Source organism: Hyperolius riggenbachi, chromosome 1, assembly GCF_040937935.1.
Source record: "Hyperolius riggenbachi isolate aHypRig1 chromosome 1, aHypRig1.pri, whole genome shotgun sequence".
Classification (NCBI taxonomy): domain Eukaryota; kingdom Metazoa; phylum Chordata; class Amphibia; order Anura; family Hyperoliidae; genus Hyperolius; species Hyperolius riggenbachi.
Genome location: NC_090646.1, coordinates 514625274 through 514637845, shown reverse-complemented (window position 1 = coordinate 514637845; position 12572 = coordinate 514625274). Strand labels below are relative to the sequence as shown.

Genomic DNA, 12572 nt, shown 5'->3' with positions numbered 1-12572 from the left:
CAGACCTCAGATCAGACGCTAAGCAGGCTGTTATGTTATACTGCATAGTCTCAATTTAATAACAGACCTCAGTACAGACGCGGCATAGGGCGTACAGCTCATACCATATAGGTCACCAAGCCTCCGCCACGCTTACCTTTCCTGGCTCCTGCTTAGCGTCCATCCCGCTCCGCTCAGCACACGAACTGCCGAACCATGCAGGCTTCCGGCGTCTCTTCCCCCACGCGACCGGAAGTGACGCCGCGTAAGGGCGGAAGTACGTCACGCGTACACCGCCATTGAGGGCAATCAGCTGCCTACCCTCTGGAGGCCCGCATGACTATCCACGTCACCTCCGGCGCGCCATTAGCCTCCGCTCCAGGGGAATCATGGACGCCGCGCGTGTCCTCCGGATCCACCGCAACTCGGGCAGCCAGGACAGCCATGGGAGAAGGTAACTCTCGCTTTCTCCCCACCAGACCCCAACACCTCTCTAGGCAGGTCCACCATCCGCCACCAACCGGGTCCCAAACACACCTGGTCTGACGGACCGGCGAGCGACCAGAGCACTCCTTGTTCCCTGGAACAGGAAACGTCAACTGAGGATCAAGGGGTTGGACAAAGATTTATAGAGTACTCTATCTGGACGTTTCCTGTTCCTGGGAGGAGCCTGTCGTTCTCGTGGTGGACCTGTCCTGGAGGTTAATGGAAAAATATTCCTTTTTGGCTGACAGGAGTTGAACCCAGAAAGGTTCAATAGGATGGGTATTCTGGGATCCTTTTCTACTCACCAGTCACCACAGTTGTAAAGATTGGCTATCTGAGTTGCCATAGCTCAAACATGTTTGGCCAAATACCTCTGTGCGTGGTCTGTCCTCTTATTATTCTTTCGGATCCCCGTAATCCCTCCTTGTAAAATTTGACTTGACAGAAAGGAGGCAGGCTTGCTGCAATGTTCGCTCCTATCACCCTCCCATTCACTCCTCTTCCCTGCCCCATTGCCTCCTTTTAAGAGAAGGGACAATGGGAGGGTGATAGAATGGAACATGACAACAGGCCTGCCTCTTCTTGTCTGAAAATTTGACTTTACCCAAAAGTCTAATTTTTCAAGGAGTGATTATGGAGACTGGGGGTAATGAGAAGTGGAAATGGAAACACAAAAAAGTACGGGGATCTTTGTGCTTAGCTTGAATCATTTTGCCTTAGGTCAGGAATACCTTAAAAGAACCGGACACCCACTATTGTACCAGTTAAATCATTGAGATCATACTTTCCCCCCATTCTGGTGTATGATGTGAACATTAACTGCAGTTTCTGATAAGATTAGATAACTGCATGAATAAGTATACAAGTGTTCCTAATAAGCTACTTTGTGAATATGAATGGATATATAGAATACTGCATTATTTGGACTAGAAGACTCACTTTTTCGCCTACAAAAGTGTGTGTGTGGGGGTGTGTGGGGGTGTGTGTGTGTGGGGGGGGGGGGGGGGGGGTGTAATCACTGCGTCTTTCAGTCCACATGCAGGGACTTCCTGACTTGTGAACGCGTGCCTGTACAAAGCTCCAACCCTCCGCAGTGTCGGGGAGACTCCCTGTACTGTGCCCATGCAGAGGAGGACACGGAGACACAAAGAGGCATAGAGGAGGACAGAGGCGGACACATGGGGGACAGAGGAGGACACAGGGAGACACAAGAGGTACAAGGTTTCTGTCCTCTCAACCTAGGTGCATCTTATGGTCAGATAGGGTTGGCTGGCAAACACATTTCTTTATGCACATAGAAGGAGTTTTGTGTATCTTTCAGTGGTCAAATTATTATCTGTTAAATACCATATGCTACCAATGTGCTGTGTATGCTGCACCGAACAGGGGAGGGGGTATATTGTTCTGAAGCCGCGGCTCCCCATACCATTCCTCCCCTCTGCATGCAACCCTCTCTGCCATGGCAGCAGAATAATGAATAGACTTGATCGGACCACGGTGGCACTGATATAAGCCCCCCCCTCCACACACACTTACCCTGTGAAATTACCTTATTGGAAACAGTCCAAGATGATTGATTTACTTGACCCTCTATGTGAAGGGATACATGTATGCTTTTAGGAGTACTCCTGGAATTTAGTACTTGTACTGTATGCCTCTGAAGAGGTGACCTTTCATGGTCGCAAAACAAGCATCAGGCTGCACTCAATGACACTACCGTCATGTATTTAATTTTATATATCTGTCCTTATAAGATTTCTATATCATGTATTAAAAGTTAAATTTTAATTGGAAACACTTAGGCACAATTAAAACTCTTATTTTTTTTCTTGTGTGCTCTTTTGTAATATGAAATATTTGTATAGCAGAGGCATTGTACTGATATATTCTAGGCTGCGGTGTGTATAAATTTGCAGTACACAAACACGCACGCACGGAGTCGTCAGCATGCGTTCACACCACTGGTATCCACACAAAAAAAAAGCATGCAGCAGTGACTTATTATTATGCAAACACTATAATGATGTAAACAAATACATTGAATTTAATGTGCAGTGCATTCCACATTGATGTGCAACACAATGGAATGCATATAGTTTAAAAAGGTTATGCACAGGTACCAGCAGGATATGCATATAAAGAGCAGATAGTGGGAGTATTGCAGTAACATTGCTATACTTAAAGGGATACTGTAGGGGGTCGGGGGAAAATGAGTTGAAGTTACCCGGGGCATCTAAAGGTCCCCTGCAGACATCCTGTGTTGGCGCAGCCACTCACCGATGCTCCGGCCCCGCCTCACTTCTGGAATTTCAGACTTTAAAGTCTGAAAACCACTGCGCCTGCGTTGTCGTGTCCTCAATCCCGCTGATGTCATCAAGAGCGCACAGCGCAGGCCCAGTATGGTCTGTGGCTGCACAGTATGCTCCTGTTGACATCAGGGGAAGCGAGGACACGGCAACGCAGGCGCAGTGGTTTTCTGACTTTAAAGTCAGAAATTCCAGAAGTGAACTGGAGGCGGGGCCGGAGCATCGGTGAGTGGCTGCGCCAACACAGGATGTCTGCGGGGGACCATTAGAAGCCCCGGGTAAGTTCAACTCATTTTCCCCCGACCCCCCTACAGTATCCCTTTAATGTACTTCCTACAGCAGCAAAAAACCACTATACCTTATTACATGCACAGTTTTTCTTCACTAGGTGCATTTGTGCCACCTAGTGTTAGATAACTGGAGTACACAGATTTTAAAATTTCATAAAAGAGATAAAATATTCCAAGTCAAGAGTAACTTTTCAAGAGCTGTAGGGCTTCGTGTACGTAAATGATTTTGTGTTGTCTAGCCGCAGCTGAATAGTGTCTTCCAAACACATAGGCCGATATGCAATTAACTTTTTCTCCTGAGTTTTCGCCTAGATGATATTTTCATGACTTTTCAATTAAATGCCTTTTAATCCACCAGCAAACAAGAAAATACTCAAAATTATTTTGATAGTACTTTATTTACATTTTGGTACTTTTTTCAATTGCAAAGCACTACAAATATTTTTTTAAATGGATTATGAAAAATGTTCTCCTAGGAGAAAACTCAGGAGAAAATGTTAATTACATATGGGCCATTATGTTCTATTCAAGCACGCTCAGAAATTAAAAATATAAAAAGAAAACCGTTATGGCTCAAACACAGTATACAGCCGAGTTGTGTGTTTGTATGCTGAATTCAGATGTTCAATGACATGCTAATTAAGGCTGGCATGAAAAATGTATGCAGCTTCAAATCAAATGCACTGCGGCATTTGATTGGCTCATTTCTAAGCTGCAAACAACTGGCATGCAAGGCAGAATTATTTGCATTTAGTTGAGTATCTTTACTGCCGATTGTGTGCAGCAGGCCTACTCTAGCCCTCTAGGTGGGAACACACTAGGCAGTGCGTGAATGTTAGCATTTTGCTGCACATGCGTTTGTGGTTTCGTTCTGCACATGCATTTTTCTTGCATTCTGTGTGTGTTTTAATGTGTTTTCAGTTTGTCAATATAAATCGCATATGCTTTTTGTGACAGCTTTATGCTAATCACTAAGAAGAGAACAGGAAGTGGAAGTACATCAAACATTTTTTTTTTCTTAAACGCATAAAAAAAACAACGCACTAAAACACAATAGCTCTGTGTCACCATTGACATTCATTATGTGCACTTTAGATGCATTTTGGAAAAATATGCAGAAAGTCCTGCGTTTTAAAAACGCACATTGCACAACGCAAACATATGCGTTTTTCCATGCAGCCCATTGACTTGCATTATGTGCGTTTCCTGCAACGCTAGCGTTGCTGCCTTGTGTGTTCCTACCCTTAGGGCTTTCAGGTAAATATTAAATGATGTTTTAAACTGGAAACAGAGTTCTGAACATTAAAACTGAGTGTGTAGACAAAGCATTCACACATACACACAAGTCTGAAATGACAAGACAAATAACATTTATATCGCGCTTTTCTCCTGGCGGACTCAAAGCACCAGAGCAGCAGCCACTAGGGCACGCTCTATAGGCAGTAGCAGTGTTAGGGAGACTTGCCAAAGGTCTCCTACTGAATAGGTGCTGGCTTACTGCACAGGCAGAGCCGAGATTCGAACCCTGGTCTCCTGTGTCAGAGACATAGCCCTTAACCATTACACCATCCAGCCACTACTGAAATGATTATTCAAGCCTTTTGGCACCTTTTCCACGTGTGCAGAGGTGACTCCTGGCATGCTGAAAACCATGCCTGTCTGTTATTATGCACAGACACTGGCAAGTCCCTCTCACTCGTTCTTCCCCCTCCAGTCCTAATAGAGTAGAGCAAACTGTTCAGCAGAGAGCTGAGCAGCAGCATTCTACAAGGAAAGCATCTAAAGCAAAGCAGAATAACTGTTTCAGGTGACTATTACTGTAAGAAATGTGTGCACTTACTGCTGCTTGTGGTAGGGTAGCTGGACAAAGCCATTTGTCAAGAAGCAGATCACGAATTTTATTCGTACTCAAGTTGTTTACAGCAGCGATTTGCTTTGCTGCAGCATGTATATCTGAATACATAAAGAAAAATGGTTATGTAGATTAAACAACATGTCTGTGACTCGCTAAACTATATATTGACAACATTTACCCCCCCCCCCCCCACACACACACACACACAAAAGAAAATTAGGACAATGTTATATTTTTTAGCTACTTTAGGAAATGCTTAGCTGGTTGCTGATTGAAATGGAAGATAAAAGATTTTGGGGCTTCCATATTTATGGCTAATTTACCGTATATACTCGAGTATAAGCCGAGTTTTTGGGACCAAAAAAGTGTCCCAAAAGTGGGGGTCTCGGCTTATACTCGAGTCACTTACCCCCCACTATGCTTAAATGTAAAATAAAGTGATGGCTGCGTCCCCCATCACAGCAGCGCTGCATATTTATTGATCCACACCATCGATTTGCATACAATGCCTGGTCTCCTGCTGTGTCCCCGTCAAAGCAGTGCGGCATATTTACTGATCCGCACTGGGCATTTGCATACAAAGAGCTTGTATCCTGCTGGGTGCTGTGTCTCCCGTCACCCCACCCCCACCATAGCTGTGCGCGTGGCATATTTACCTTGGGCGATACACGTGGTTGCTATCCCCAGAGTGTCCCTGCCAGCATATGAAGAGCGTTGCGTTCTTCTTATGCTCTCCAATCAACACCACTAGGAATCCCCTTTAATTGGTCAGTCGGAGTCTCATCTCAGTGACGCCACTAGATGGCATCATAGCAATTGAGACTCCAACTGACCAATTGAAAATGATCCCTGGCAACGTGGATTGGAGAGCATAAGAAGAACGCACCACTCTCCATATGTCGGCCTGGCACTTGGGGGATGGCAGCCACGTGTATCGCCCAAGGTAAATATGCCACGCACACAGCTATGGTGGGGGTGGGGTGACGGGAGACACAGCACCCAGCAGGAGACAAGCTCTTTGTATGCAAATGCCCAGCGCGGATCAGTAAAATATGCCGTGCTGCTTTGATAGGGACAGGGACACAGCACATAGCAGGAGACCAGGCATTGTATGCAAATCAATGGCGTGGATCAATAAATATGCAGTGCTGCTGTGATGGGGGACAGGGACACAGCACAAGAAAGCTATCACTTGTATGTAAATCAACAGGACACAACCATCACTTTGCAAAGCAGCCCACAGCCATCACTACAGGTCCTCATTAGGGTAACAAAATCTTCCATAATGATGTCTGCTTATTTGTAATAATCAGTTGGCTCTGAGGGTTACTCTGCACAAAAGTTGTGTTTGTTTGGAAGGTGTTTTATTGTGAGGCAATAGAGGATAGATTGTAACTCTTTCAGGCTACAAGAGGAACTAACTACCTGCTTTAAAACATTGATCTGGAAAAGCACAAACATGTTGCTGATATGGGATAGGTTAATCTTGTGCCACCAATGCAACCACTGACCTCGGCTTATACTGGAGTCACTCTTTCTTTCCAGTTTTTTTAGGTAAAAGTTGGGGGGTCGGCTTATACTCTGGTCGGCTTATACTCGAGTATATACGGGTATATCAAAAAACTTAAAAATTCCTTACGGCTCATTCACACTAGTCAGTGGGTTGAAATGCATGAATAAAAAAAAAACGTGAATGGGTTTGAGAAGTTGCTGTCCATTTCCATGAGCTTTAACTCCTGAAGACTTGAAATGCTTTGCTTTCACTGTTGAATTGTTCCCATGTAAAATGCACACTATGGCCTCAATTCTGGTAGGGTTATCAAACAAATTACTTCATGTGAGTAATTTACCTCATGAGGTAATGACATTTAGAAATTCTGGTAGGTTTTAGTCATGTTTTACCTCATGGGGTAAATTATGAGGTAATTCATGAGGTAATTTGCATTAATTTTATCAAAAATAGCTATTCTCATGGAAATTAGGTGGCATGTTAGCACATAATTTACCGATCAGTTTAAGACCTGCCTGTACCTCGAGGTAAAGTCAATTTATATACATTTTGCAGCTTTTAGTCGAGTTCCTATTGCTGTTTTAGCGTTGTTCCTAATCAGGCTGTGTAATAGAAAAGAATAGTAGAAATAAAACTCCAAATATTTACTGGATTTTTTTTTAAATTAAGGATGCCTACAAATATACTTTTCATAGGTTGCTACATAATCAAATACACCTTCCCCACCTAAAAAAAAATAAATAAAAAAAAATCTTCCAAAGACTATCTCAACTAATGGAAGACAATTAAAGACTACTATTATATACCGTATTTTTCGGACCATAAGACGCTCCGGACCATAAGACGCACCTAGGTTTTGTGGACAAAAATCAGGGAAATTTTTTTTTTATATTATATTATAATATATATATATATATATATATATATGTGTCATATATATATATACTGGTGTGTCCATGGCACAGGGGCATCTTATGGTCCTTTTTACCCCAATCGCCCCTAATTATTATGGTTCCCTTTTACCTTTTGGGTCCCCCTTGTGCCTTTTGTGTCACTCCTTGTCCTCCTCAGTCCTTCCAATGTCTGTCCTATGCCTCCCATGTCCTTCCTGCGTTCATTCTGTGCCCCCTTTTTCTGTTCTGTGTCCCCCTCTCTGTCCTGTGGCCTTATGCTGCACCTCCCATGGTCCCCTTTAGATGCCTGCCGGCCAGTCAGGTCCTCACTCACCGCACCAATGCACCAGCGTATCACTCGCTTTAAAGGTAGTCTCCACGTGACCTCCAATTCCATATTCTTTCTTTAGATGCCAGCCAATCATTTGAGGGCACTGTCAATCATGGCCGCAGCAGCGGCCCGACATGCTGACCCCTGCTGTCCCACTTCCTCCTGGCCTGATGCTTCCGTGTACAGCGGTGTCCATGCGTGCGTTCCACGAAGTCTCATCTGTCAGAGTGCTGCCTCGCTCGTCTTGAAATGCCCATTTTGAGTAACTGGCAGTCTTGGTCAGACACGCTGACCCATATGCTGTCCCCCGCACCAGCGGGTTCGATCGCTGTTCCTCCCGGCTTCTGCCTCCATATGTTCCTATCAGGCGCCGCCAGCCAATCAGGAGGGGGCCGATGGTCTTGAGGACGGGAGCAGGCTCTGCCGTTCTGGCCAATCACTGCACTTGCTGAGATCAGCGAGTGCAGTGATTGGCCAGAACGGCAGAGCCTGCTCCCGCCCTCAAGACCATCGGCCCCCTCCTGATTGGCTGGCGGCGCCTGATAGGAACATATGGAGGCAGAAGCCGGGAGGAACAGCGATCGAACCCGCTGGTGCGGGGGACAGCATATGGGTCAGCGTGTCTGACCAAGACTGCCAGTTACTCAAAATGGGCATTTCAAGACGAGCGAGGCAGCACTCTGACAGATGAGACTTCGTGGAACGCACGCATGGATACCGCTGTACACGGAAGCATCAGGCCAGGAGGAAGTGGGACAGCAGGGGTCAGCATGTCGGGCCGCTGCTGCGGCCATGATTGACAGTGCCCTCAAATGATTGGCTGGCATCTAAAGAAAGAATATGGAATTGGAGGCCACGTGGAGACTACCTTTAAAGCGAGTGACACACGCTGACGACCGATGTTTGTGTGGGCCCGCTGGTTCAAATTGTTACATTCGGACCATAAGACGCACACACTTTCCCCCCCCACTTTTGAGGGAGAAAAAGTGCGTCTTATGGTCCGGAAAATACGGTACTGTATTTACTGAAATACCTCATGTTTTACCTCATGTTCAGAAATGGAGAAAAATCTATCAGAATTGCTATGAAAAGAGGAAAATACTTTATGAGGTATTTTACCTACAAAAAAATACACTCACTGCAACTCACTCAGAGTAAAAGAGCCCTTACAAAATCCTCCATTCATAAGAGAACAGTTGCTGGTGAAGATTAGACTTCTTGGCCTTGATTCATCAAATTGTGTTAATATTACCGGGCACACACAGCGCGCAGTAATATTACACAGCGCGTGGTAAAATTACTGAAGTGTACGCACTTAACGCTTGTAGTGCGACCGCAGTACTCCAGTAGCGAGGCCACTACTACATTAACGCGCAAATAGTCTTTGCAAATGACAAATTTAATTTAAACGTTGCAAGCGAATGGATTATCCTAGCAGGCATTCACAAAGAGATTCACAGCAATGACCAGCCGGGTGGCGATAACTTAATTCTGCACATACCAGGATGATCTCTGACTGTTGGATTTCGTATCCTTTCTTCCACACTACTGTGCTCATAGAGTGACACAATGAGATTTGCAGGTTTACCAATCTGTTTCAGTAAGTCTGGGGTATTCAATTTATGTGTAATCAGCACATTTTCTGTGGCTGAACGCTGGTACTGCACACTAAGCTTCTTTATTAGTACATCTGCTTTTTTGTGGGCTTCTGCCTGAAAAGTCAGGAAAGGAAATATATTAGTTAGTTATAGAACATACTCCTAAAGAAATTATTTAGCCATTAATTACTGATGTGATACAGTGAGCGAAAGACGTATTTGTTCTCCTGTTGTTTTTGCTCATTTGCCCTCTGCCCACGATATGACCAGTCTATAATTGTAATGATAGGTTTATTGTAGTTATAACTGACAAAATAAAAACAAAACATACCCTCAAAATCCCCAGTGCCAAAGTCAGAGCTTGATGTGCACTGTAATGAGTGAAATAAGTATCAAAAGATGACTTGGTAATTGGTGGCAAAACCCTCCTTGGCAATCAGAGAGGTCAGACGTTTCTTGTAGTTGGCCACCAGGCTTGCACACTTCTCAGGGAAGACCTTGGCCCACTAGGGGCCACTACTGACTTGGAGGGGATCTGCAAAGGGGTTGCAGATCCCCTCCAAGTCAGTAAGGTTTTAAAGGCTGATGTTTGGCAACTCTTGTTTTGGGTCATTATCATGCTGGAATACCCATCTACAACCCATTTTCAATGCTCTGGCTGAGGAAAGGAGCTGGTAAACACATGATCTGTCAGTACGTGGCCCCATCCATTGTCCCTTCCATGCAGTGAAGGTGTCCTGTCCCCTTAGCAAATAAAAATTGAGTTGATGCTAAAGAGCTCAATGTTGGTCTCATCTGACCACAACTTTCACCCAGCTCTCCCCTGCATCATTCAGATGTGCACTGGTAAGCTGCAGACGGGCCTGTACATGTGCTGTCTTGAGCAAGCGACATTGTAGGCTATGTAAAATCCATACCAGCGTAGTGTGTTACCAATTGTTTTCTTGGTGACTATGATCCCAGCTGTCCTGAGATCATTAACAAGTTCCCCCGTGTAGGTCTGGGCTGCTTCATCACTGTTCCCATGATACTGCAACTCCAGGTAATTATAACTTAAGCATTACTGTACCTCGGTGATTTTTGTGTACACTAGAAGTGTGCTTTAAATAGAAAAAAAAAAACCTTGGATGTGGGAAAGCAAGGCAGTTTACACTGAAATCAATTCCTCGCCTCTTTGATTTCTATGATAAAAATGTATACAATAATTAAATAGATTTGTTCATAAAGGCCAAATGTGTGGATTTTGTGAATTAAAAATTGTATGCGACTTTGTCCTTATTTAGTAACTGCATTAGAATTCTTGTATAGCCAAAATATTATGAACTATACACAGTATAAACCACAGAGGGGTGACAAATGTAATACGAAAGCATGCACTTATTTTCTATGGATACTTTTTGAATTACCTCAGACAAAATGCTGTTCTTCCACTTTTCAGCCAAATGTAAACAAAATTTTAAGGCATCATTTTTATCCTGTCCTAAAACAAAATCAAAATCACTGGTGAAAAACATAAAACAGGCAAGAGCCTTTGGTCATAGCACAAAGGCCTGTTAAGTGCAATATGATCGGAAGGAACTTTTTACCTGTTGGAAGTTCCTGTGCAATCCTGTGAGCTATAGCTGCAGCCCACTCCGGGTTACTGATAGACTGAAGGTATGACTGAATCGTAAGCACAGTCTTAGCTGTTTCTTTGTTAATAAGTGAAGAACATTCATTATTCTTCAGCTTGAGTGCTCTGGGCCTTAAATTTTTCTCAAAGACATGCTTGACAGCATTCATGTACAATGTATCCAGTGACACCTATACATGAAAAAAAAAAAAAAAACACAGAAAATTACACACTTTTCCTTGAAGTCAAACATTGCCCTAAACAGCTTTTGCTTATGCTTGCAAATGTTTCATTCTCGTAATATGTGGGTCTTTGGCTCCTTTTAGTTCATGGTTAACACCCTTTTAGCAATCCATAACTTTTGTACCCCGTATTGCCAATCCCCAAATCCGATTAATTTGTATGCCTTATGCCAAATACACAAAAAGCCAGATGAAAACTGGACTTAAGAGCTCTATAAGCATAAGGCTGTATGTGCACTATAAGCTTCTAGTTTTGGAAGTATATTTGATCAACAGGGGTAAAATGCAATAGCCCATATGCAATTCACTCCAAGGAGATCATTTTCATCTTGCATTTAAAATAACTTTTCAGCATTTTGCAACTGCAAAAGTACCACAAAATAGTTGAAAAACTACTACAAAAATTATTTTGACTTTTCTTGCTTGCTGGTGACTTAAAATGCATTTTTTTTTACAAGTTATGAAAATATCACCTAGGTGAAAAAGTGAATTGCATATGGGCCAATGAGTGTTATGGCTCCATCCAGATACAGTGGGATGCGAAAAGTTGGGCAACCTTGTTAATTGTCATGATTTTCCTGTATAAATCATTGGTTATTACTATAAAAATGTCAGTTAAATATATCCTATAGGTGACACACACAGTGATATTTCAGAAGTGAAATGAAGTTTATTGGATTTACAGAAAGTGTGCAATAATTGTTTAACCACTTAAGTCTATCTGGACTGATATATCCATCCAGATAGACTCTTCTGCTGCCACTGCGTCGTGCCGCCTCTCGTTAGCCCCGAGATCAATGAATGGGAATATAGTCCCCATTCAACGATCTAAGTACCCCGCAGAAAAAACGACGGTCTCTTATAAGAGGCCACTGGTCTTTTTGCAAATTCAAAAAAAAAAAAAAAGTTTCCCGGCCTCGTTCTTGTTCTTGGAAGCATGATCGTTTGCTTCTAGGACTTTTTGACTGTGGCTATCTTGTGGCCAAATAGTAAACTACCCCCACATAAATTTTTTTAATTAACCTCCCTGGCGGTTAATTTTTTTTGCCAAATAGGCAAAAATCCTTTTTTTTTTTATTTTTTTTTTGTTTCATGTAAAGCTACCAGAGTGGTAGCTACATGAAACACCACTAGAGGGCGCATGTGTCCCTCTAGTGCGATCGTCGCCGGCATCAATAGCAACCAGGGGTACGCGTATATAACGCGCTCCCCTGTTTGGCTTCTTCTGTCGCCATGGCGACGATCGGAATGATGTCATGGACGTCAGCAGACGTCCGACGCCTCCGATCCAGCCCATAGTGCTGCCCGGAACTCATTGGTCCGGGCAGCGCAGGGCTCTGGCCGGGGGGGGGGCCCTCTTCTGCCGCTGCGTGCGGGCGATTGCCGCAGAGCGGCGGCGATCAAGCTGTGCGCGCGGCTAGCAAAGTGCTAGCTGCGCGCACAGCACTTTAAATGGCGAAAATCGCCCCA

The 12572-nt window shown here is 43.9% G+C and overlaps 1 protein-coding gene across 1 annotated transcript in view; it reads right to left on the bottom strand.

Annotated features, from left to right (window-relative positions):
• The window catches only part of KNTC1 (kinetochore associated 1), a 177542-nt gene that overhangs the window by 32131 nt on the left and 132839 nt on the right, over positions 1-12572 (bottom strand). Inside the window, exons 48-51 of the mRNA XM_068244149.1 lie at positions 10835-11051; positions 10655-10728; positions 9152-9362; positions 4902-5014 (exon numbers count right to left, since the gene is read on the bottom strand). Of these exons, the coding sequence (XP_068100250.1) occupies positions 4902-5014; positions 9152-9362; positions 10655-10728; positions 10835-11051 (615 nt within the window). The remainder of the gene's footprint in view (positions 1-4901; positions 5015-9151; positions 9363-10654; positions 10729-10834; positions 11052-12572) is intronic.